Genomic DNA, 27,211 nt, shown 5'->3' with positions numbered 1-27,211 from the left:
GTTACGCAGATTGACTTTTAAAATCACACTAGCGTGAACTCAGGTGGCCGTCCTGCCAATTATTTACTGAGGCGCTGTAATAAAAGCGATCTGTCTGGGCTTGAATGGGACCCAAGGCAGCGGTAAATATTTCTCTATCCAGATTAATTAAAGCATGAATCCAGTAGTAGCATCTTCCAACGTAGCTTCAGTCCCGAGGCTTTCAGGGCAGACCTCACCTCTGCCGTAGGAGCGAGCTGGAGCAGAACGCACAACTTACACATACAGCGTCATTGTGGATTTGCTGTCACATTTGGACCCCGCCGACAGCTCTGCATGCACACTATATTGTACAAGTGATACATAAAATTAATACAATGTTTTGCAGACCCAGAGCAGATCAGGGTGTTTAATATATCTGTACGTAATATTTACATTTTCTTCTCTTACAATAAAATCAAGTTATAAAGTTAAAGACTTTGTCGATAAAATATTGTGAGACAATTAGATGACAAGTTTACATATGAAACAGAAACCTGTGGAATTAATGCAATGTTAACACTTTGTAAATACAGGAGTTCAAGTAGAAGAATAAATATGCTCTGTCCTGGGAACATCTCAACAATCAAAATGATGACAAATAGCCTAGATTTAGCAAGACATTAAAAAAAAATAATAAGACACCTGTAAAACTGCATACTGAAGGGGAGACCTTCACAGGTACCACAGAGCTCCTGCACATGGCCACAGCAGTGGTCTATGATGAATAAGTGGGGAGTTCAGCACCTGCAGCCCGAGTCCGCTCTGCACTCTGAGGTAATCTCTCATGCAGGCCATACGTGGCTTTGTTCATACCTGAGCCTTTCAAGGCACCAACATAAGTAACTTTATATGCATACAGCAGCCACAGGGCCTTATGGGGAAACCATTAACATACCCTATATAGAATAGCATAGTTGATTATGCTACTCCACACAGGAAAAATAAAATGGTTTACCAATGTAAACCAGCCTGATGGATGACAAAAGGCCTCTTCTGATATGCATTTACATATGATGTGAACAGGGTCCGTGATATATGGTTTCTATGGGAGAATAGAATAGCTCCCAAAGTGCCCCAGGGCTAAGTGTGTGCCTTTACTAAGTCCATATATTATCCAACAAGATATGGCACCCCACTTAAGTAACAATGGTGGAAGTGACATAAACCCAATTTATAGAAAGGTGCTCAGTTTTGCTTGTCCACCTAACTTCATGCATCATTTAGGACAGGACTGATCTCCATGTATGGGACATTAATATTAGAGCCCGATCACATCATGTTGTGTGCATGCTGGTAAAGCTCCCAGTGTACATGCTGAGTGCATCAGTCAAGCTCCATTACCCAACAGGCCAAAAGGGTGTCCCCTTTGTTGATGCATACCCACTTGACAAAGGCCAAAAGGGTGTCCTTTTGGCCTTTGTCAAGTGGGTATGCATCAACCGTAAAAAACAAAACAAAACTGTATATATATATTTATATATATATACACACACACACACACACACACACACACATACACTTTTTTTGTTTTGTTTTGTTTTTTACGGTTGATGCATATATACACACACACACACTTTTTTTTTCCTTCCATTTTTCTATTTTTACAATGGGATCCTATGGGCGATTAGACATTTTTAGTTGCCTGGGGAGAATAAATTGCTACTCACCATTTAAAAATAAATAAATAAAATAAAAAGCTTCGTACCCTTATCTTTATACCATTTCCACATACGGCATCCTTCATGGCCTCCAATAAACGTGCATGTTGGGAATCTTTTCATGTTCTATACATCAAATGATGGCAATTATCAAACCGCCTCAGATAGCTGTAGAGACAGGTTGCCTCACCTATAAGCATGCATGTTTATTTCAACAGTGAGGGGGATAAGCCGCTGTTAAGACGATTCTGACAGTGTTTTATCTCCCACAGCAAGGAAGGACCCTGCAGGCTGAACTGCATCCCACAACAGGACTAGTGGAGGCGCTCTCCCGAGACACAAAATCATCTGCAGCTTCACCCACCTTGGATCTATGGCCATGTTCAGGAGTCCAGTCTGAGTCCCAGTGAAGCTCCCCTCGAAGTATTATGAAATGTACAAGAGAGCGCAGAGCGCCAATTATCACTAAATACATTCATGTGGAAACAAGAAGCCCTATCCACATTCATTACCGCAGAACATCCAGGAGAGACGTGTTCTGTTAGGGTGCGCTCACACGTCTTTGATTTGCTTTGGATTTTGCCACAGATTTTAAACTTTCAATTAAATTCAAAATTAAAGCAGTGCAATTATTGCAAATCAGCAACATGTCCGCACCCTCATAGAGAAGGCGCTGATAGAGATCAAGACAACTTATTAACATAGTGCAATACCAACAAGAGATCAGCGCAAGTAATAGAAGCTCCGTTACTGGAGACGACACAGAGGTCTGTTCTACCGCCGTGTTGGAGCACCGGCTACCATAGATGGACTAGGCTTACATACACATATGTCTGGCCAATATGACAGATCAGTCATAATATATGGAAATAGGTTTGTCCTGTGGGACATACACAAAAGGGAACGATCATCTGATCTGCTGTTTACTTTGGGATGATGGCTCATACTGGTCTTTTGTGTATATTTGCACTGAAGTCAGCTGCCGGATGTAGACATCCTAAGCTACAGGAAAACACACCTCGAGATGAAGAAAAGTCTACATCACATCACATGACAGAACCAGAACAGACTTATGTACTCAAAGTAATACAAATACTATTGTAATGTAAAAGAATCGGCTGCTAAAACATGACAAAACAATTCTCTAATGTAAATGAAAGCTAAGCGTACCCATCGCCTTCCATCCGAGTGCCTCAGTGCCACTAATTGGCACCTTACCAGCTGCCTAGCTGTACCCTTATGGATTATACTGGGGCCCGACCCGCTGGATGCCCCCGTAGGGTTCAGGCAATCTTGTCTTCAAACTAGTTAAGTACCATAAATGTATTGCTCCCAGTGATGATGGCTAAACCAAGGCCCTGCCAGCACTGCTGATAGTATAACCTCTATACAAGAGGACTGTAAGGGCTCATTTGCAAGGACGGAACTATGCAGCGAATAAAACCCATTGAGGTCTATGGATTTATCACATGTGCGTATTTAGATGGCGGGAAAAAAAATGCAGTAAGTCCTATTTTGGTGCGTATTATGCATCAAAATGGCCCATATTAAAGCCAATCGCCCACTGACATCAATGGCGATGTTCCTTTTATTTAGCTTTTTTTTACGCTGGTAAATATGTAGGTTAAAAAAAAAAACAAAAAAAACCACAAGTTTTAAAAGACTGAAATACACATACGTCCGTATGAATGAGGCCTTACTTTGCAATGTGTGCGGGTCCCAGGAAGCCAACAGTTTTACGATCAGTGCCGAGAAGATTTTGCAGTAACTAGGCCACAAAGAACGAGTAGTAAACCATATATTATATTGTTTTTTTTGGAATACGTATAGCGGTCTCATCACATACATACAGTACATGAAGAGAGCTCACACACCTGCGAAGGTGGGACTAATATATATAAGTCGTAGAATGGCTAAAATGAATGAAATATACATAGTGATCACTGGAAAAGAAAATTGAAATGATACCTGTTAAAACACATCTGCTATGAGACAGATGTCACAGGAACACCTACTAGGTGCCCATAAGGAATTAGAGATTAGAAAAAAAGTCTGCTTGTTTCCAGAAACTGTGCCACCTTTTTTCCCCATAGGCAGAGTCTGGTACTCTAGTATCCTCTTAAATTGGAATGGGTTACACTAGCAGTCATGGCCTACGGACAAGAGTAAGGGCTCGTTCACATCAGCACTCTGCTCAGAGAGCAATAGAGCGGCACCCCATGGTCAGTCAAAACAGTCATACGGCAGCTCCGAATGGCACACATTGACTATAATAGGGTCCATTTGGTTTTTGGCCAGGCTTGCAGCTTCTTATGGAACGAAATAGCACAGCATGTTGTGCCATTTTGTCCCGTTTTAAAAGGAATTTACTGATGGAGGTGCCTCTGATGCTGATGTGAACGATCCCTGGCAGGCTTTCTGGAAGAGCAAACATGCAGATCGTTTCCTAATCCCCAATAACCCGGTAAGTGCTGAGTGCACCCATTATACTGCCCTACAAGCCAGAGTCCAGAGGGAAGGCCAGAAACCTGCTGAACTGGAAGGCTGGGCAGTACAGGGTTCAAGGAAGCCTGGCTTACAGCGCCAACAAGGTTAACCCTTAGTGGGCAGCCTTTCATTAAAAGGGTTATTCCATAAATCTTTTTCATACCAGAAGTCGAGAAATGCTGTTAATAGCTGCTTTAAAATAATTTGCTATGCTTCTAGCATTGAAAAAACAACCACCTTTTTTATTATTTTGTGCTTTGATGTGCCCCATCGCAACTAATATCCCCATGTTGCTGGGGGCAGGCTCTAAGCTGAATCAGTCTCCTTCCCCTTCTGGCAGCTAACAATATATTCACTTCTAACCACCCTGCAGAAGGAGATTTATCAGCTTTAATGCAGTACAGAGGCCCTGCTCCTTCCTGACAAGCAGCCAGAAAGCCATTCCTATTGGCTGCTCTGAAGTGAGATCACTATGCAGAGTCCTGACTGTGGGGAGAGTGACAGAGCATGTGTGTCCTCCTCAGTGCATTAAATGGACATGCATGTTGCTGCACACTTTGAGCACCAGGTGGCAGCATACTATGTAAGTGAATGGCAATTCTTTACTGGATCATTTCCTATTTTTTCAAACAGCATGTCTATAGCAAACCTTCTATGAATATGACATTTGACAGTTGAACAACCCCTTTAACGTCAAGTTGACTAAAGAAGCATGCCAAAAAACATGGCTATTGCAGTTTCACCCAAGTTATACTTGGTGTTATAGTTTTGTTGTGTTAAAACGATTTACACATGCAAACAACAGGCATTGTCATTGCAGTGTAAATATTATTTTCTCTAGTTCAAGCTATGCTCCGGATGCTTGCCTTTAACATCACAGTATACATGGCATTGGTGATTATTAGCAAAAGAAAGGCACAATTATCAAGCAGTTTCAATACAGTACCTGAATCTAAATAAAAAAGGTTTTAAGATATAAAACCAATAACTATGCTTGCAAATAGCTGCAATCAGAATGGAAAACAAAAAAAGTAAAAATAAAAACCAAGGACCATTTAGGTCCAACAGTTGCTTTTTTTTACCAGTGCACTTCAGAAATGAATAGGAATTATTCAACTTTTGAAGCCCCTTCCTCTCAGAGGACAGCAAGTCCATCTTGAGCATTTGGAATAATATTTAAAAAATACCGCCGCTTCTGTCAAGGAAGAGTTTACCATCAATGCAGCCCCACCCATGTAAATAGATATGGGACAAGGAACATGACTGCAAATCCAACCGAGACATAGGTCAGGTATCGGTAGGGAAGTTCCACCTCCATGCGTTGTCTTGCCTTCCTTATATCATCACAAGGAATGCCAAAAATTTTGCAAGCCATAGGAATGGTGATCATCTTCATGACTGCCCTGATCAGTAATAAAACTACTAGTCCAATTAAAACCCGAAGCATGGCTTTTCCCACAAGAGTCACCGTGAAAGGTGGGATAGTGAAGGGCAAGGTATCCGGTGATGGTTCCTTCAAGAGCCCCAACATGTAACGAACATGTGACCCGCAGGCGATCCCGGCTCCGCTGCCAAGAATTTCTGCGGTGTCCCCACGGGATGTGCTCCACGTATCAAGTGTGAAGGAGAAGATACCCAGAGCGACGTGCAGGCTGATGATAATCAGGGGGGCATACTTATAAGTCAGATTGAAATTGTCAATGATATCAAGAGCAGGATGGAAGACTATCAAAATGAGGACTGCATAAAGGACACCTGCTACGACATCCTGCAAGAAGAGGAGACAAGAAGGTAAGAGATTAGAGGATGGTACCAATGCTAAGCCTTATCCGGTGTCCTACATAGAAGCAGTATAGTCATAGCTATTATCACATAAACATTACCTCTACAATTAGCAATTATACGAATGCTGATACTGTAAACAAGGGAGTTATCATATTGGTTTCCACCACTTCTTCCGAGGACTCGTACGTATCCCTATTGCAATTGTGTTCCTTTTATTTATACGTTTATGCAAAAACTTCACACATAATAATTAGAGATGAGCGAACGTACTCGGTAAGGGCGATTTCGCAATCGAGCACCGCGCTTTTCGAGTACTTCACTACTCGGGTGAAAAGTACTCGGGTGCGCTGTGGGTGAGCGAGGGGTTGCAGCGGGGAGTGGGCTCCCCCCTGTTCCCCGCTGCTACCCCCCACTCCCCTCTGCAACCCCCCGCCCCACAGCGCACCCGAGTACTTTTTACCCGAGTAGTGAAGTACTCGAAAATCGCGGTGCTCGACTGCTAAATCGCCCTTACCGAGTACGTTCGCTCATCTCTAATAATAATCTAATTTATATAGTATATATACACATTATACTGTGTTTCCCCAAAATTAAGGCACTGTCTTAAATTATTTTTTGCCTCAAAACAGTGCATTATTTTCAGGGGTGGAAAGTGGTCTTCTACTCACCTGGTCCATAGCGTCTGGGTCTCGGGCACTGCTGATCTCTGGCGGCGATGTGGCAGGCTGCAGTGTCCTCAGTGTTCACGCAGAACCCTCCTTCTGGTGACAGGGCTTTGTATACCCCGCCTCCAGCAAGGAGGAGAGTTCTGTTTCAGTGCAGAGGACACGGTGACAGTGCGAGAGACCCCCCCCCCCCCCCCGAAAATAGGAAAGCACTGTATGAAAGCACTGTATGAATGTCCTTTGAAAGCCACAATATCCTTCACACTCAAAGTAGTTCAATCTACCAGTTTCTAATGCAATTTGCACCAGAAAACTGTCTTACATGCTTTGTGCCACATTTTCAGATACTTGGACACTGGTCTAACAAAGAAACAGCCATAATTGCATCAAAATTTTGGTGCGATTTTGGGCGTAAACTAAACCAACTAAAAGGTGGTCTAAACTCATACTAGACAGTCTTGAAATTTGACAACTTTAACATTTAGCAGGGCTATTGTGATAAATCTGGCGTATTGTAGGACTGTCTAGTCTACGTTTGCACTAACTTTCAGATAGTATTGGTACATAAGCCTCAGGCCTCATGTCCACTAGGAAATTCGGGCTCACGCGAATTCTCCATGCAGAATCCCACAGCGGGTCCCTACTTTCCAGGGGACATGAGGGCAGAAAAATGATTTAACTTACCTGTCCCTATGCTGCATGTTCCCGTCTGTCGCGGCCGGATCTTCTTTTCCTCTGCAGGGCGGATGTGCTTGGCACGCCGGCAGCGTGTATACGCCGTGCACTTATTTTTTATTTTTTGAACTCCTGCTCCCCCGCGCCGGAGAGCAGAAATTCAGCTGCGGGTGTACCGTGGGACCAGACGACTTCCATAGGCTTCTATGGAAGCCTGCGGGAGACCCACAGAAAATGGAGCATGCTGCGTTTTTTCTCCCGCACATGAGAAAACACAAATCCCTTAAAATGCCATCCACGGGTGCAAATTTCAGTTAATTTGACCCCGGATGGCCAATGATTCCCTATGGGCAAAATTGAATGCGAATTCTGCAGCGGAAATCCGCTGCGGAATCCACAGTTCAATTTTGCTAGTGGCCATGAGGCCTCAGTGTGTCTGTCCTAGAATTTCTGGGAGCATGTGTTATTGATGAATTGCCGCAAAGGGTATCCATCATAGCCCAATATTAAACTCAGTTGTCACGGCTATAGAAGTCATGGCAAATGCACAGAAGTGAGGCACCGCGGCAGATGCATGGCATCTCCAGCCTGCGCTGGAGGTAATCAATCATTGGGGTGCAGGAAGAGACGCCAGACGATTTCAGGAAGAGAACCAGAATGAGACTGTTTGGCACGGATATACATACCATGTGGGGTCAAATCGCCTCAGGGATCCGATTGAAAAACTATTTCTACAAACCAGCCCACCCACTCGTGTCCTCTCAAAGATGTACGGTATTATATTAGAGAGGCTCACACAGGGTCTTCCTCATTACACCAAGGGTTGGGAGAGAGACTTCTCTTTGGAGCTGCAGGACTCTGATTGGGAGAGAGCATTCACGTTCGCACACAGATTACCCCTGGCCTGCCTGGCGCAGAAGAAAAACTTTAAGCTCCTCTCTAGGTGGTACAGATGTCCAGACCTGATCCACCGCATATTTCCATCGATGCCAGATGATTGTTGGAGATGTGGGGTCGGGCGTGGAACCATGCTGCATATCTGGTGGGAGTGTCCGCTTATACAGCCTTTCTGGAAGATGGTCTTTGAGCTGTTTGAGGGGGTGTCACGCAGCACAATGGAGGTCACTCCACAACTGGCACTGCTCTCAATCATCCCCGGTCCCTTTGCCACGATTAAGAAGGGTCTCCTACGACATTTCCTCACTGCAGCCAGGGCCGTTATTCCACGCCACTGGCGAAGCGGCGTCACCCCCTCGACTATGGAATTTATCCAAGAGCTGAATCATCTGATGTACATGGAGGAACTGGGGGATGAGGGCTCTGGAGCCGAGAGCTCAGGCAGGCGCGCATGGTCAATATGGAACAAATTTCGTGACTCAGCTGAGTTTCAGAATGTTACGGGGTGGTGAGGCGACAAGTCACCCCAGGGTTCACAGGAAGTTATGACGCAGATCTGATCCCTGGATTGATAACCTACTGGAATGAGTGCCCTTACATCCTCTCTCTCTTTCTATTCCCAGTACCCCCCCTTCTTTTTATTTTTTTATTTTTATTTCCCCTCTCCCTCTTCTCTCGTTACCCCTCCCCCCCTATCTGCGTGTACTCTAGGTTTTCTTGTGTCCTTTTTTTTAGGTGTTTCTTCTCTCTTTTTGTTTGTCGCCGTAGCTACTTAAAAACTGGACGTTGTATTCCATTCTATCATCCTCTGGTTCACTTGGGCTACGTGTAACCATGGGTCCAGTAATCGAAGGATTCGCTGCCAAAGTACAAATACTAAAAGGTGTGTCAGTTGGGCACCTGGCAACTACGAGTCCTGTTATATTTTGGTGTGATTTATCATTGTTATAGCCCTTATATTAATGCAGCAGTCCTGCAAGACTAGCTACTTGTTATATTTGTTTCGTCACTACTGTAAAAATTTTATAAAAGCTTTAATAAAAACATATTAAACATACATACCATGTGGGAAGCTCAAAAAGTGGGATATTTTACATTTGAAATTATGTATTTATAAAAAAACAAAAAAAAAAAAGAAGTACACTTACTTGTGCCTGTAGGCGGGACATCATACTTTGAGATTAGACTTAAATGCTAAAAACTTGTCCTACAGGCTTCCTTTATTTAATGTCAAGATCTCTGCTTGCTGTCAGTGCGACTCCTCTACCCTTTTACACAGGATTGCTGTTGAGCACAAATGCGCCCGAGAGTCATGCTAGTGGTAATCGTTCCTGTGCTTTTACACTGGAGTGATCATCGCTCAGTGAACGGCAGCGGAACGGGCTGCAGATTGTTCCAGCTTGTCTGTCTCCATTCACGGTAAACAGGAAGTCGTTCCTTGATGAATGATGCCTGTTAGCACGGGCCAATCATTGTTCAGCTTTTATGCATGCATAAACTGAACGACAGATGACAAGTGAACAAATTATCATTCATTCAGTCGGTGCATGCATTTACACTAAACGATAGTCATTCACAGTCTCGTGATCTAGTGAAATTCTAAATGATGATCGGCCGATGTAAAAGGGCCCAAAGACTGAATGCACAAATTACCTGTGCAAATTGTTTGAAAGGGGGGAGGGGAAAATGTGACTTACCAAAATGGAATGCATTCCCATATAAACACGACTAAGGCACACCAAAGAACACCAGACCATGGCAAGTATAAGCCCGAGAAATAGTGGATACTGAATAAAAGGGGAAACAGAAAAAAAAAAGGGTTAAAAATAGGAATTGAAAGACAAAAAGATAAATATTCTACTTACTGGAACTGCTGTGTAAGGATCACAAGGGCACAGTATTGTGTAACATTATAATAACAGCACATGTAGAGATCACTCACGTATCCTAACTACCAAGTTATCAATGCTCCTTCATGAACTTGGAAATAACAGAAGACAAATCAGCGATTCTTGAGGCTTCCTGTTGTTGGCTCCATGATGCCTACGTGGCTAAACTTTTTGAACATTCACAGAAATCGTAAACACATAGAATCTGCGCATTTCCCTTTTTCAGGTCCTCCCAAGGTTATGAAGGTATGGTACTTCAGGCAGTACTGGTGTATCTTGTCTCCACCAGAAGAATGGGTGGAGACAAAATGCACGCCCACAACTTGATTGGCTGGGCAGAAGAATGGGTTGCCATCATCTGCCCGGCTGCGGCAGCCCATCTCCACTGCTGCAGACCCTGTCACTCTTTGCCCATATAACTATAGATCAGTCTGCTCAGCTACTCGTGCTCTATAACATGATGCCTGCAGAATGGACGGCATTTTCAATGTGACAGGTTCTTTTTAACCCCTTAATGCTCTAGGATATGTACAGTTACATCCAAGAGGTTTAGGGTTTGTATGAAGCAGGATAATGAGCCAATCCCATTCCATACAATGTGGGTGTCGGCTGATTAACAGCTGACACTTGACCATAACAACCGATTGTAGCTGATAACAGATTAAATGCCCTGATCAGAGTTTTCCCACACAGTACCCCTGCAACGAGATAGTGAGGTGCTGATTTTATTTTTGTCTGTTCATTTTTTAAATTATTGTTCTACTATCCATTCATTTTATTAGCACTCTTACTGGCCTTTTCTGAAGAGGCTGCAACCCCAAAAACGCATTTTGTGCTAGCTATTCATTAAGAATTAATTGGGTTAATCCCATTGCTTTTATGCGATTACAGTACAAGATGTGTGCCCATAGTCCATCATTTGCTCCTTTTTACAATTAAGCGTTTCTTTGCCCCATTACCTATGGTGACGGCTATTGGACTGGCAACATCCTACCAACTATTCTACCAGGATCACATCCTTCATAGGAGTTGCTCTACCCGTTCTCTTCTAATATAAGGTCTCTAACAGATGAAGACTATTGAATGTGTTGTACACTTATGGCTGCGCTTGCCGGTCAATAGCCAGCAAAGTGTGATGATGTAACATCTGCAAACATCTCTCGTGTTAGAGAAGTAGCCTTATGAGAAAAAAAAAAAGGGAACAGGAATTAAAGCAAAAACTGAAATTTTCTATGAATCATTCTTGTGAAATAATGAAAAAAAAAACATGCCTTAAATTATCATAAGACCTCATGCATACAGTCAAATGATAGAGTCGCAAAACAGTGCCAGACGCCAAAATTTCTGACTATTAACCCCTTCACCCAAAAGGACGTACATGCAAGTGTGGGGTCTGCATGGAGCAGGAATCCGCCTGCAACAGCTGCGATCAGCGCTCACAGATTGTGGTTCTTAGCCATTGATGTGCCGCTTTCAGTTCTGACGGCATTTAAATGCCCTGATTGGCAATCAGGGGTCGTGAACGGCCCCCTTCCGATGAGATCTCAAGGTGCCGTTTGCTGCTGAAGGTCTATACTGCATTATGCTGTATGAGCAATCAAACCATCACAAGCTGAAGTCCACTTAAGGGGCTAAGAACACAAGTGTGAGAAAAGTATATTGCAAAACAAATAGAAGATATCAATTGCCTAACACCCACTATTTCCCCATATTAAAAAGCAAACCCATTTGATATTGCCATGTTCATAAAAGTCCGATCTATCAAACTAAAACATTATACGGAATGTCAGCAGAAAGTATAAATACAGCACACAGCCAAAACTGTGCTTTAGTTCACCTTCACCCTTTCTCAAAAGGAAAAAAAATAAATAAACAAAAACACACATCAAGAAGTCGTATTCACTCTAAAATGCTACCAATAGAAACTACTGATCATCCTGCAAAAAGCGAGCCCTCACATACATGCGTCTTGTAGCATGGTCGTCTTGCGATTTTGTAGCCCATGTGAAAGAGGCCTTAGGGTGCCTTCACACTTGCAATTGTGATATCGCTGCGTTTAACGTGACTGTCAATAGGATTTTCTAATGTTAAAAACGCATCACAGGAAAAAAAACTAAAAACTCGGCGATATCACAAGTGTGAAGACACCCTCAAGAAATGTTATCTTGCTTAAGCTGCTGCTAACAGCAATCAGAGATATGCCTTAAAAGGGGTTGTCTCGCGGCAGCAAGTGGGGTTATACACTTCTGTATGGCCATATTAATGCACTTTGTAATATACATCGTGCATTAAAGGAGATGTCCCGAGGCAGCAAGTGGGTCTATACACTTCTGTATGGCCATAATAATGCACTTTGTAATGTACATTGTGCATTAATTATGAGCCATACAGAAGTTATAAAAAGTTTTATACTTACCTGCTCCGTTGCTGGCGTCCTCGTCTCCATGGTGCCGACTAATTTTCGCCCTCCGATGGCCAAATTAGCCGCGCTTGCGCAGTCCGGGTCTTCTCCTCTTCTCTATGGGGCTCCGTGTAGCTCCGCCCCGTCACGTGCCGATTCCAGCCAATCAGGAGGCTGGAATCGGCAATGGACCGCACAGAAGCCCTGCGGTCCATGAAGACAGAGGATCCCGGCGGCCATCTTCAGCAGGTGAGTATGAAGACGCCGGACCGCCGGGATTCAGGTAAGCACTGTGCGGGTGGTTTTTTTAACCCCTGCATCGGGGTTGTCTCGCGCCGAACGGGGGGGGGGGGGGGTTTTAAAAAAAAAAAAACCCGTTTCGGCGCGGGACATCTCCTTTAAATATGAGCCATACAGAAGTTATTCACTTACCTGCTCCGTTGCTAGCATCCCCGTCTCCATGGCTCCGTCTAATTTCGGTGTCTTCTTGCCTTTTTAGACGCGCTTGCGCAGATGGGTCTTCTCCCTTCGGCTTGGCAGCAGCGGCGTTTTGGCTCCGCCCCCTTGTGCACGTCATCACGTAGCTCCGCCCCATCACATGTGCCGATTCCTGCCTCCTGATTGGCTGGAATCGGCACGTGTGACGGGGCGGAGCCACGCGATGACGCGTACAAGGGGGCGGGGCCAAAACGCCGCTGATGCCGAGCTGAAGGGAGAAGACCCATCTGCGCAAGCGCGTCTAAAAAAAGCAAGAAGACACCGAAATTAGACGGAGCCATGGAGACGGGGATGCTATAGCAACGGAGCAGGTAAGTGAATAACTTCTGTATGGCTCATATTTAATGCACGATGTATATTACAAAGTGCATTAATATGGCCATACAGAAGTACTTAACCCCACTTGCTTTCGCGAGACAACCCCTTTAAAAGCGGCCACATGGACCATAGGAACCAGTCTGTTGAGGTCTATGGGGAAATATAGCGAGTACACTTTGCAACTTGTGCAGGGCGCAATAGGCAGAGAGGAGAAGCTGGTGAGCTGTGGCCATCACCTACTGACAATGGTAGATCCTGGGTTACCTAATGTATATATAAAAGTCTAAGGTTCCTTTTACACAGCAGATTTTTAATTAGCACCGTTCAGGGATGTGCCAAGTCATTCAATGCTCATTAGCTGCAATAATCATTGGACTTTATGGGGATGAACGAATGTTTATGCAATAATTCATCCCCATAAAGTTTGCGTTTGTTGGCAGCACATCCCATTCACATGGGGAAACGTGCAGCAGACAAACTATACTCTATAGGTCGGCATAAAGGAGGTGATCAGCCAACAAACAAGCATGATAGGAGGACAGCAGGAAGGCTGTCAGAGAGAAAACTGCACACACAATAAATAAGGCCTTTAAGGCTGAATGCACACAACCGCAGTGGAATCCGACCCGGTGCCCGGCCTGTGACCCCCGCATACCTATCCTGATCTTCTGTGCTGCGGATGTGCCGGCCGACACATGCGCAGTACAGATTATGCCATGCCATCGCCAGGCGACGACATGGTTTCCTCAACCTTTCCGCAATGCCAATGGCGGAAGGGCCGTGGATCGGACGGCTTCCATTGACGTCAATGGAAGCCATCCGCGCCGAATCTGCACTCAAATAGAGCATACTGCGATTTTCCCTCCGTGAGCAGAAAAAAAACAAACAAACAAAAAAACACTCGCAATTGATTTTCCGCTTGTAGACATGGAAAAAGCACTTTCTATAGCAGGTTATGGGCAGTATTTGCTACAGAATCCGGAGACGGATGCCCGCTCCAGGTTCCACAATGCAAATAAAAAAATGGGGCTGCAATTACATAAAATGTTTCTTTCCCCTTTAGTCCAGGGCTAATGTTGAAATAGCACACACCACCTTCGGTTTCTATTTTGTTTTCACCTCATTAATTATTCCAAAGTGGTCACAGACTTGTAAAGGTCCATTTTCATGCAAAGACGATCGCTCAAAATTCGTCAGAAACTGACAGTTTTGATAGATCATTTTGCATTTGATACTAATAGACTAATCAGCCCATTAGTATCTAACTAGCTTCATTTGCATGAATTTGGAGAACAGTGGGTTGTCTGTTCTCTAAATACATCACACTTGTTCTCCTGTGGGCAGCAGGATGCATACAAGGTTATCAGCGCCCGTGGAGAACACAGCATGCTATCCTGCTCATCAGGGACAACGTTTTTTTTGCTGACCTGAAGTCAGCGATGGACGAAGAGTGCAGGATGGGCACACATTTACACGCAACGACTATCGCTCAAAAGCAGTCATTTGGACGAATTCTGAGCGATAATCGTGTGTAAATCAGCTTTGACCCTCTACACTCTCTGGATCTTGTGCGATTCTCTCGCCAGAGTGAAGACAGCCTCATTGTGACAATTCGCTAGCTTCCTAGATGAATTCCTTTGTATGACAACCTTCTTATTCAGAGAGATTGCGATCCCAGCAAGTTAACATGCCCCAAGTCACACCCCACACAAAAGATACCAATATAGTTAGCAAATATTTCCACCATGCAGCAATTATAATAATATCTCCATAAAAGTATTGAACAAACGCACTGCAAAAAGTTCATTACTACTAATGACACTACTATACAAAGACCCAAATACTGTTAAACCGCAAGTAATATTAGCATACTATTATTGTGAAAATATCCACTGTAGAATAGACCATTACCACCATACAGTGACCATATAGTGGTAGATAACCATTTCCATACACATGCTCTGCAGACTGTATAAATGAATACAGCTATAATCAGTGACATCTCTTTGATCAGAGCTTTTCACTTTTCCATCTGGCCCAGACCTCCATGAAGATTTCTTCCAGCCTGGATTTGCAACTGCAGAGTTTGCTGCATTGACATCTTAGGCTCCTCACGCTACACAAACCTCCCAATCATACGGTTACCTTAGTAATTTTATAGGTGCACCTTAGTCACGTATAGGCCCCACTGTGCCCCTTGAGCAATTTGTGTCAATAATTAAAAGACTGACAGTAACAATGCCCTCTTTCTCCCTAAAACAGTAATATATCTTCCTTCCTGCTCCAAAAGAAAAATGCCCACCCTGTTTATGACTCCATAAGTAGTAGTGTTTATATATCAAAAACATATATTTATCATACCTCCAATACCAGGAGTGGAGTCAAATACAATTGAAAGTAGCACTGTCCCGATGTGGCACCGCTAGTACAGGTGCCTGCCACCCCCAACACCGGCCCTCCGGCTAGTACTCACCCGTTTAAACTGCTATTTATATATGCTTTTAAATAAATTACAGGAGGTTTACATTGTTGAAACAGGCCATCAGTAGTGGAAGCCCTCATAAATAAATGAGCACTAAGCAGCCAGACCAATTTTATCACAGCAAGAGGTGTAAGGTGAACCTTATGGAGCAGCCGTCTTATCTGCAGATTTCTGACTGGGGCAAGAGTCTCTGCATGCACAATGGCTGGGAGTCTAGACAAGCCAATGTCATGCACAATATGCTCCAAAAAAACAACCCACAAAAGTTGCAAGTGTAAAGAAGTTTTTGGCTAGGCTTACCACAGCAACATCTGGTCACAGGTGAATGGTGGAAAAAAATTGTGGGGCCAGCAGGTCCTCAATATTTTCTTAGGAGGATCAGGTCTATTGGGAACCCCATGAGCATTGCAGAAGAACTGACCGGGTGAGAATTTTTGCAACAGAGAAAATAAACAGAGCAGCGCTCCCAAATCCAGGCAATCACATAGTTCTGACTAGCCTGATATTTTATTAGGGTCCTATAATAATTTATATATCTACATCTCTTGGTCACTCCCCTCATCCACCGAGGATCTTTGTGGCGTATCAAAATGTGTTACAAATATCCCTATAACTACAACCACCACTGGTGTGCAACTTTGCTGCACCCCCAGTCTCATTCTCATGCTGCGAGTTGCTGGCCGCAAGCAGAGATTCGCAATGATTCTCCGCTCGTGGACACGGGGCCGGCGCTTTCCATAGCAATGCTATGGAAAGCTTCAGACGGCGTGCCCATAGAGAAGCGTAGGCGTCCGCAAATGGATTAAAAAATATGCGGATTTGATTTGTGGACTTTTTGGTCCTGGAAACAAATCACAGAATGCTCCATTTGTCTGCAGATCCTGCAGGGACTACTTCCATTGAAGTCAATTGCTTATGCATGGGGTTCACATTTGTGTCTTGCAACGCAAAAATCTTACGCAATTTTCTCGCCCGGGTGAAGGCGGCCTTAGGTGCCATTCTGGGTCCGCGGATGTGTTATAGATCTCTTCCCTGACGTTTCCCTGAGGCCAGCGCTGACACTAGGATGACTGGGGATTGAAAAGCTTAGAGCTGAAAATATAGAATTGCACACGCTTTATTTCCAGGTGATTACTTACGTATTGTTCCCACAAGTACATATGAATTTTGTCTGAAATTAGTGAAACTACCAACATGAATTTTATTTTATTCGACTCATTTATTTATATCTATATTATAAAATACCAGATTAGCCCTTTTTATCTGCCTTTTACTCTTCGCCTTCGTATTTTTTAAAGTTCATGATATATGAATTTCAACAATTGATTTTATTTGGATTCTCCATTTACAATTAATATTTATTATGCAATACATATTTAGCATACGGTTTATTCCTGTTCCTTTTTAGGGCCCATTCCCACAGGCGTATGCATAAAACGCTGCTTGTAGTAATGCAGCGTTTTAGCACCCCGGGAGCAGGCTACTGCTGTGTATGGCAGCGATAGTGCACTGCACATGCCGCATATCTCACACACGCTGTCATCTGCAGTGTGATATAGATATATATATAATATTTTTTTAATTCACGCTCTGTGTCATAACGTTGCATATGCAATGTCACCCGTATGCAATGTATTGTGCGTGGACAGTGTTGCATACGCTAAACTTACAGAATAGGGCTATTCATGCGTAATACGCTGTTGAATAGAGCATGCTGCGATCTGTTTCACTTGTGTATCTACGCTAATGTGAATGGATCAATGAAAGTCAATGTACTTCATTACTGCTCATTTGAACAATAATAGTTCCATCTAATAGGGCTTTTAGTGAAGGGAAGACCTAATAGTAGCGAGTTACAGTAGTTAGAACGAGAATGGATCCAGGCAAGAATAAGATGAAGTTAAGGATAGCTGTTTGAGGTGGAGGGAACAAGTAATTGAACAATGAGAGAAGAGGAAAGATCGGAGTCAAATATGACCCCAAGACATGAGTTGTGCTGCATAGGAGTTATGCTGATAGCACAGATTGAGATGAAAATATGAGGTTTAGGTACATTAGTTTGTATCGGAAACACAGGAAGTTCAGTTTTTGAAAGATTCGGTGAAATTGCAGTGCAAACAATTTCTGCAGCGAGGAGGAATTTGCAAGGAGCAGCAGTCGAGCATAGAGGCGCTCCTTTATTCTGTCTACGGAGATCACGCAAACAGTCAAGAACAGAACTCAGCTGCTTCAGCCAGCCTCATAGACATGGAATGGAGTGGCACCACATGTTCAGCTGGTAATGCAAACAAATCACCCCCTTATGCCCCATTTACATGGGACGAGCTGTTGGGCAAACGATGCCCAGCAACTCGTCCCAATGATGCCCACTGCTGTGCAGTTATACAGGAGAAAGGCATTGCTCAAAGTGCTGCTGGCATGGAGGTGAAGCGGCCGAGGAATGTTCTCCCCTCACCCGCCTCCATTCACAGTAAGTAGACAGTCGTTCAGAAGTGACAGACTGCTGTTTACACTGAAGGGAATGTCATTCAGTTTTCCCCATGCATTTACACGGGGACGATCATCAATTAAATTCCCATGGGAATTTGAACAATTCTCAATGATAATCATCACATGTAAGTTGGGTCATTACTGTAGGGCTCTTGGGGTCCAGCAATTAAACAAGTGATAAGTGTCTAATGTGTGACAACGCCTTTACGCTATACATTCTGGCCCCAACAGCATCAGGCGTACAAATATATATGTGAAATATGAACTTGGCATCTGTTCCATTTTTGCCCACTTTACTATTAACACCAACCCATAACCCAACGTATATGCAGCATTTCCCTTGCTTGAAGGTAGAATTATACGTGACAGTGGCAAATATGCACAATTTTCATTTAGATTACAAACGGATTAGACCAGCCTTCCTTTGTCTCACTATGCTTATATTACATCCCCCCCCCCCCCCCATCTGTAAAGTGCTGCGGAATATGCTGACGCTATATAGAGACCGTCATCATTAGTAATAACATCTCAGTGTGGCCCACGGTGGATGTAATGCTGCTTATTCTCATAAAGTTATTTCTTGTCCAGGACGGATCTTTCACGTTGCCCAGGATGAGCGCACAGTTACACAGAACGTGGTACCACCGCCTGCCGAACCAGAGGTCACATTATCAGCCAAGGAAAAAGAAAAAAACTAGTCACTCAGTCTGTGTGATGCTGTTGCATGGAGCAACCACAGAAACTGCCTAAAGGCAGACAGTCACTTCAGTCACAGTTACTGATGATGATCACACAGCTGCTGTCACACAGGTATAATAGAAGAGATCACAAAATCATCCTACTGACCGTATACTTCTGGTCTGTAGCTTATTTAGGTTAATAGAGAAGGATATAATGACTAAACTGCCCCCATCCCCGCTCCTATCACACTCTGGAGGTCTTCGCTGTGTTGCAGCTACATCCATGATATCTGTATATAGATATATTTTCTCATGTATGTAGCTGCATTCCACAGCGACGACCTCCAGGGTGTGATAGGAGCGGGGATGGAAAAAAGGTGTCTTCGCTGGAGTGGCCCTTTTATTCTCCCTGTAGCAAGCACTAGCTGACAAGTACCCTCACTAGCGATTGTGAGGGTCCCTGAACCCGATGCATTTTAACAGCTATCCCACAGATTACAAATCAGGCATACCGCCATCATCCAACAAAAGTCTATCTATCTACAGTAGGTCCAGCTTTAAAAATGGAATTTGTAACCCAACAACCCCTTTAACCCTATAGGGGCTAGTAATCATCTCCCTGCCAGACCGCGCTACAAGCAATGCCCTCTTGAGAAACATTGAGCCGTGTGACACTGGTACAAGGGTCAATGGAGGAGGCATCTTATAGTCATTAAAAATAAAAGCTGACAACGACATTTAACGTTCCGCTGAAATGGAAACGGAAAGGACTTTATCAACTATATATACAGAGTAGCAACCTAGCGCTCCATTCAGCAGCCAGGCTTTAAAAAGCTTGCATCATCAAGTCTGAAAGGTTATCCCTGGAGGTTAAAGGTAGTTTCTGCCAACACAGCAAGTAATAAATGTAGCATTCTTTATGTTGGCTACTAACCTGGATACAAGTAGATATGTTGCAGTCTACATGTTACATGCACCTGTTAAACTCAAGCGCTAGAAGGGAAAAACCATTGTGCACCATATGGAAGCAGCATGGTATCTAGTTCAATATGCCAGAAGTGCTGGAATGGCTTATGTGATCCTAACTACGCAGAGAGCTGAGGCACTGGCAGAGCCCAGAAGTCGGAGAAAAGGGCTGCAATTTCAGGCCTAATCATTTGGCAGAAACCCTAATTTCTTAAACTATCCCTTCACGCTTGGGATACCCTGTGACTTTGGCCATGAACCACACTGCACATTTTCAGATCAGTCTCATGCTGCCTTTGCATGCAAGTTAAGTGAATGGAGTGACTTTGCAACTCGCAAGTTACTGTGACCCTACAATCCCAACGATATCCAGCAGCTTTGGGTTTTCCACGGCTGAAGGTGTACGGTCACCTACGTGACACTGGAAGTATGGCTTGGGCTGCCTGAGCTCAGGGTAACGCCCAGGTCACGCCCAAAAACTTCCTATTGGCTGCCAATAACACGTTCTCTGAACAGCCACGCCCACCTGCCAGCTCTGGCAGCATTTTCACCCGATTTATCAGCTGCGGATGGGCTTGCACAGTGGAACCAAGAAGCTGCCATGGAAAACTTCATGGCTGCTCTGCCACCAGGAGCCAGACTTCACCACTGCAGACATCTCTGCTGTGGCGGCTGCAGCCTGTCAGTCAGTGCCAACACTGGGACCCGGTACATTATCTGTTGGCAGGCCGGGGGGTACTTCCCCCCCAGACACACATCTGTTAGCCAATCCAAATATAGGGGTGTGACCGGGGCATTCCATCTGACTCAGGGCAGCCAACCCATGTCTCCACCCATACTTCCGATGGAGACATATTGCACTAATACCCATGATACCCCAACAGCAGGCTTAGTGTGCAGAGAGAAATGAGCCCAGACCTCCAGGCGGCACATGACACCCATACAGGGCGTATCCTAATATGCTGCTTTAGAACAAGACCCCTTAAGGGCTGCGGTAAAAATATGTTGGAGCGCCAAATCATTAAGGAGTTAAATCAGGCTAGTTGTCAGTCCTTGAACACAAACAAGAATGTTTCTGGTCACCAACAGCCAGCAGAGATGATGGAAGTGATCGAGAGATAAAGCTGTTAGAAAATGGCAGAAACTGTAGATCTTCAGCTGAGGTACTTGTGAGCAGACAGACCCTCCAACTCCCTAACCTAAACACTTGTGTGCGAGCCCGGCACTTCTCAGAGAACAATCCTTCCATTATCCGTCTGACCTCGGCATCCTTCAGATGAACGGCTCTAGCAGCCATCAACAATCCTCATCTGCTTCCAATTTAACTATAACTCCACCACGTCACTAAAGTCTCACTTTTTCAACAGCAAGAATCACTATTAGGAAATGTGAGATAATTACGGGGTAGTGATCATTCAAGACCCTAAGCAATCACCTCTGGAGGACTGGACATGTCCGTGCATCATAGGCCAGCCCACTGATGTCAATGGAAACTGTAATGCTTAAGGCCCAATGCCCACGTGTGGACTTTAATTATAAAACCTGCGTGGGAGAGCCAGAGCTCTAAAAGCCCATAGGGATGTATTAGCATCCGCAGGGCAATTTAAAGCATGCAGATGTGACTTTCTTCCCAGCGTGCGGACCGCACACGCGGGAAGAAATAGACGCATGCTCCATTTTGTCTGCTGATTCCGCAGGCATGGCTTCCATTGAAGTCAATGGAACCCATCACAGCTCACATTTTGGCTGTGCCATGGATCCGCAGGAAAGCAGGACAAAAAGAAAAAAGGTACTGCATTTCTGGACATATCTGTCGTGATGAAGAAAGAAGATCCAGTCGGCGCGGAGCCAGAGAGGTAAGAAAACCTTTTTTTTTTTTTTTTTTTTTGCCCAGTGTCCGCGGGCACAGCTGGATTTCGCTGCAGGATTCAGCAGTGGAATCTGTTCAAGCACGTGGACATTCTGCCTAAAAAGGTTCTACTAAAATTCTAAGTTATCCCCTCTCCACAGGGGAGGGCATAACTTTCTGATTGGTGGAGGACTCCCCGATCTTAAGAACAAGGGTCCTATGTCCTCCCCACACACACACACAACCCCCCCCCCCCCCCCCCCCAGTGAGGAGTCTGAATAAAAGCACTAATTGCACAAGCGCTCCATTCACTGTCAATGGGACTGTCAGGGTATTCTGTCAGCCCCATTGAAATGAATGGAGCGCCAACTACACGCTCAGCCCACACTCCCTTCATGCTAACGTCACTGCGGTGGGGAAGAAGCGCTCCCCCCTGTGATGGTCAGAATGGGACACATGACCCCCGTTCTGGAGATTGTCAGGGTCTGTGGATAAAGGATAATTTGCAGTTTTGGTACAACCACTTTACTTTCACCTGTTGCAGTGCTGCAGGAAAACTAAACATTTGTGCTAGATTCCCCAACATTACAGAAATGGTACAACTTGTGATAAGATTGTAGTTAAGGGACCAAAGTGGACAACCCCTTTAAGATGGACACTTCTGTGCATGGTGGTATATAAACCAGTAACATTAGGACTTACAAAAGTTGAATTGTATGGAGTCTCAAAGTTTAGCCACTTAGTTTTATCCCTTATAACATGGCATATTACAGATCTGTGTGGTTTGGACTATGTGGTAATAAGGCACCCATAAAGTTATAAAGGCTCATACTGTTTTTCCAGCTGCCTTATTGCGCAGCGACCTAGGGAAGAATAGGATGCCTCGCTAAGAAACCATATGGCGGCACAGAGTACCAATTTACCCATAAAACAGACTCACAGTGGAAGATGCTGTAACTTTTAAGTCCCCGTCACCCATTATCACATGTAGATTATCTGAGATGATCTAACCCTGTAACCTAAGTGTGATTCCAAGTCATGTGTGCAAGAAGTGACTTCAGCCTTTCATAGTCAGTCATGTGCCAGGGTCTTCATGACCTATGTGGCACTACAATCACATCCGGCAGACAGCAGTTACAGCTGCCTTCTGTCATGTGTCATGGCCTGAGAGTAGACTGGTTTTATGAAAGGTGCATCACCTTCTTATAAGGTGAAGGCACAGTGCTAGGATGTCATCACTTTATGACTGGTGAAAGTCAGACCTCTGGGGCCCCTCTTCATCTTGAATAATAAAGGGGGCCGCAGTGCAGGTGTAGCATTGCATCCTTAGTTTTCCCTATAAAGTGGTGACCTGGCCCCCCGGCTGGAGAGACACCCGCAGTCTACACAACTCAGCTGAATGGCGGCGGGCTGCAGCAGTTGGCCAGGGTGCTGGGGAAACAGTCACGGGGCCACAGGACCACACCAGCCCGTTCAGTCAGCATCAGTGGGCATCCCGGAGGACTGACTTCCACCAATCATAAAGCAATGACATGCCCTAGCAGTAGGCTATTACTTTATAAAATAGGAATTACACTTTTGAAAGTGTGTATACAAGTACGTGTTCCCTATGGGGAGTTAAGGCCCATTTACACACGATTATCGCTCAAAAGAGGACTTGAGCGATCATCCTTGTGCCATTTACAGCGCAAGATGATTGCTCAAGATGAGCGATCACCTTGTGCTGCGACCGGAGGATGCAGAAGACAAGCAGGGTGTCCCCGCTTGTCTTCTGCATCCAGCTGTTCCCCGCTGAGTGCACCTAGCTGTCTTACAGCCGAGCGCTCCCAGCGGAGGATGCAGAAGACAAGCGGGGAGTCCCCGCTTGTCTTCTGCATCAAGCTGTATTCTGCATGGAGCGCCTGGCTGTTATACAGCTGAGCGCTCCGTGCGGGGTATGGAGAACACCGCGCCACCGCTCTGTTCTTCATACCCAGCCTGCCATCAGGGAGCGGGATACAGCTGAAACAATAGTATCAGCTGTATCCTGCTGTGATTCCCTGATAAGGCTCATTGTTGTCTTCCAGCATGCTGAAAGACAATGATGAGCAATGGCATAACGAAAACTGCATGAATTCGGTGCAGTTATACACAACGATTATCGCTCAAAAGCCGTCTTTTGAGCGAATCGCTGTGTGTAAATGGGCCTACAAGCCGCTGCCACAAATCTGTGCCCTCCAGCAGTAGCAGCTTATCTCCCCAGAGCGAAAAAAAAAGGACTAAGCATGTTAAAATACAAATGCCCAATCCTCGTCCCCCTGAAATCTGTCAGCAGGTAAGAGCTGGGAGGCCCCCAACTCACAAGAGATGGGTGGCAGGTTGTCAGATTAGTAAACTAAAACTCTCAGCATACATGAACAACTCTAAAGGGTTTCTAGAAATGAAGCTTAATCCTCATAGAATGATAAGAAGGCCCATAACTTATTTCCCTTTCATTTTCTCACAATTTTTAACAGTTCTGGTTGCTGTCATTGAATAGAACATTTTGTTTACCTTCAAAAAGGCAGGAAACCAATACAGATATAGTTCACATGACCGACTCCTTATTGCAAATTATCAGCCATTTACAAGATTAAAGGGGTATTACGGAGACTGGACGCTCTCCTCATTTTTCACCCCTCCACTGGACCGGTAGGGGTCTGAAACCTGGAAACTCCACTGATTCCAAGAACAGGGGGTCTCGTTCCCCCATTCCTCCTCACTTCTGGGTGGCTTCTCCCACTCACAGTGATGTCAGTGAATGGCGTGCAGGCTGCTGCTCCATTCATTTTAGTGAGGCTGAAGAACTCGCTCAGTGCTTTGTACGCCGCCATTTCCGACAGTCCTGCTGAAAATGAATGGAGCAGCACTGCGCATGCGTGACCCCCACTCCATTTCAATCTACTCCACACTGTGGGGCCTGCAGGAGAATGGAGGAAGCTGGATCCCTGTTTTCAGGATTGTGGGGGTCAGACCCCTACTGATCCATCAGTATTCACCCGTCCAGTACATGGGTGAAAACTTGAATACTCCTTTAGGCTGCATGCACACGGCAGAGCCGGCCCTGGCAACAGCGGCGCTCGCACGTACCTGCTTTTCTTGATCCTCATCTATACTGCTAGAGTTACAGCAGAGAAGCTGCAGCAGTTCTTTTCCTCTGCATGTGATCAGGATTTGCATCAAACCCATTCACTGTAATAGTAAGTTCCCACTGAGGAAAATCTGCAGCGTTTCCACAACATGGGAACATCTCCTTTAAGGGCTTGTCCCTTTTTCTAAGTGCTGGCCAGCCAATCATTGATGGGAAGCGTAATACCAGGCAGTGAATTGGTGACAGTTCAGTACCTGAGCTACACAGAGGGGTCTTCATGCCCAACACTTTCACCATCTCTGCATGCTGTCAGTTAGTGGAAACACTGACATTTACATAATAGATTTAGGCCCGTGTCACACAAACGTATTTACGCAGCGTTTTGTGGGAGCAAAACTGAATAGAAGCCATCGATTTCACGCATTTCGTTTGCGCAAAAAAAATTACACAGCATGCTCTATTTTCCTGCGTAAAAAGGTACATATTGAACTAATTACCTTAAATGCCCATTTCAATGAATGGGAGCATAGCTGTGGTCTTTTTTGCACGTATGAAAAAAGTAAAACACGCACATTTACCACAAATACGCAACGCCCATTGCTGTACACGAACCGCACGGACCCGACTATAGCTAATGTGTTTGTCCAACGCGGTTTGATTCTGTTGTGCAATTTTCACGCAATGCGAGACTGAGTGAAAATGCAGAATTATGAAACCAATGATTTTCAATGATTTTGTATCCATTTGCTATGTTTTCACTCATGTGATGTGGGGTGAAAAAATAAAATTGCGGCACGCTCTATCTTTTTTCTCCCATGTTTATCGCATTGCAAAGCACGAACTTGCGATTTTCGGATGATGCGTTTTTAACTTTAGAAACTCCTATTGACTTTCGCGCGAGAAAATCATGGGTGACAGCGATGTAAGATTATCAGGAAAAGGCCGAATGCGCGCGGCCGGGTCGGATTCCGAAGCGGAATCTGACCCTGTGCCCGGCCGGTGACCCCTGCGTACCTGTCCGCTGTCTTCTCATCTGTGCTGCGGATGCGCTGCCCGTTGCACGTGTGCAGCACAGATAAAGCCACGCCGTCGCTAGGTGATGACCCAGATCCAGCGACCTTTCTGCAATGATGATTGCGGATGTGTCACGGGTTGGACATCTTCTATTGAAGCCGTCTGTATGGAGTCCGCACAGAATCGCAGCATGCTGCAATTTCTCCTCCGCGAGTGGAAAAAATAAAATATTTTTTAAAAACGCGATTTCATCTACACGAATGTGTAGATGACATCGCGTTTTGCCATAGCACGCTATAGGCATTTGCCGCCAAACCACAGAGGCGGACGCCCATTCCGGACTCCGCAGTGCAAATCCACCCGTGTGCAGGCAGCCTAAAGCATCGCAGACGCTCAAAAAAATACAGGAATTTTTTTTCACAGCAAAATCGGAAGCGACTGTGTGAAACTAGGCTTACACGCCAAGATGGTGTACGAGGAGGTCGTTACATGCACTCCTGGCCTAAAGAAGCAGGGATCCCTAGCTTGGATGTGAATAGAGCCTAATCTGTTATGTTCCAGTCACTGACAGCAAGCAGAGATCCTACAATGCACTCACACTAAGAAGCTGCAGACGTCCCCCCGGTACAGCGCCCCCAGGCGATTACCTGCCAGCGCCCCCAGGTGAGCAGCAGCAGGGACAGGGGGATGGCGGTGCCGGACATGGCGTGGGTGGACGGCATGCCGTACTCGGAGTTGTAGAAGACCTCCAGCTTGAGCACGGGCGGGGAGGGCGGCCGCGGCCAGCGGATCAGGTCCTTGGTGCACTGGCCCAGGTACATCACCCACACCCAGACGATGATCACCCGCCGCCCGACGTGCGCGTCTACGTTCCAGATCCAGAAGGGGAAGAAGGAGATGTAGAAGAGCTCGTTGCCCAGCTCGGTGCCCAGCGAGAACAGGTAGTACAGCAGCCGGCTGCGGATGATGAAGTGCTGCCCCTCCTCCCCGGTCAGAGAGTTCCGCCGCAGCGCCCGCATCTTCTCCTCCGGGCACTGAGCGGCTCCGTTCTCCAGGACCTTGTCCTGGTGCCGGCTGCCCCGGTGCCTGGGCCCGTCCCCGGCCGCCTCCTGTCTGTCCGTCTCCTCATGGGGGGACGAGCTCTGTACTCCGCACAGCTGCTGGAAGCGCGCCACCTTCTCCGGGTCCTGCAGGCAGTCCGTGAGCCGCTTCAGCCGGGTGTACAGCGAGGCCATGGTGCCCCGCATCCCCTGAGCGGCGACACACGTAGCTCCCAAGTCAATCACAGCGACGGCGGCGGCGGCGGCAGCGCCTTCTTGTCACTCTG

At 45.4% G+C, this 27,211-nt stretch overlaps 1 protein-coding gene across 1 annotated transcript; it reads right to left on the bottom strand.

Moving 5' to 3' along the window:
- Window positions 1–374: 374 nt before the first annotated feature.
- On the bottom strand, window positions 375–27,211 carry SGPP1 (sphingosine-1-phosphate phosphatase 1). The gene is made up of 3 exons (XM_066608186.1): window positions 26,532–27,211; window positions 9,886–9,975; window positions 375–5,934 (listed from the first exon to the last, which is right to left on the bottom strand). Exons 1-3 carry the CDS (start codon window positions 27,129–27,131, stop codon window positions 5,383–5,385), a joined length of 1,242 nt encoding a protein of 413 aa, XP_066464283.1. The 5' UTR covers window positions 27,132–27,211; the 3' UTR covers window positions 375–5,382.

This window comes from Eleutherodactylus coqui, chromosome 6 (genome assembly GCF_035609145.1).
Source record: "Eleutherodactylus coqui strain aEleCoq1 chromosome 6, aEleCoq1.hap1, whole genome shotgun sequence".
NCBI lineage: Eukaryota > Metazoa > Chordata > Amphibia > Anura > Eleutherodactylidae > Eleutherodactylus > Eleutherodactylus coqui.
This window is presented reverse-complemented; position numbering and strand designations above follow the sequence as displayed.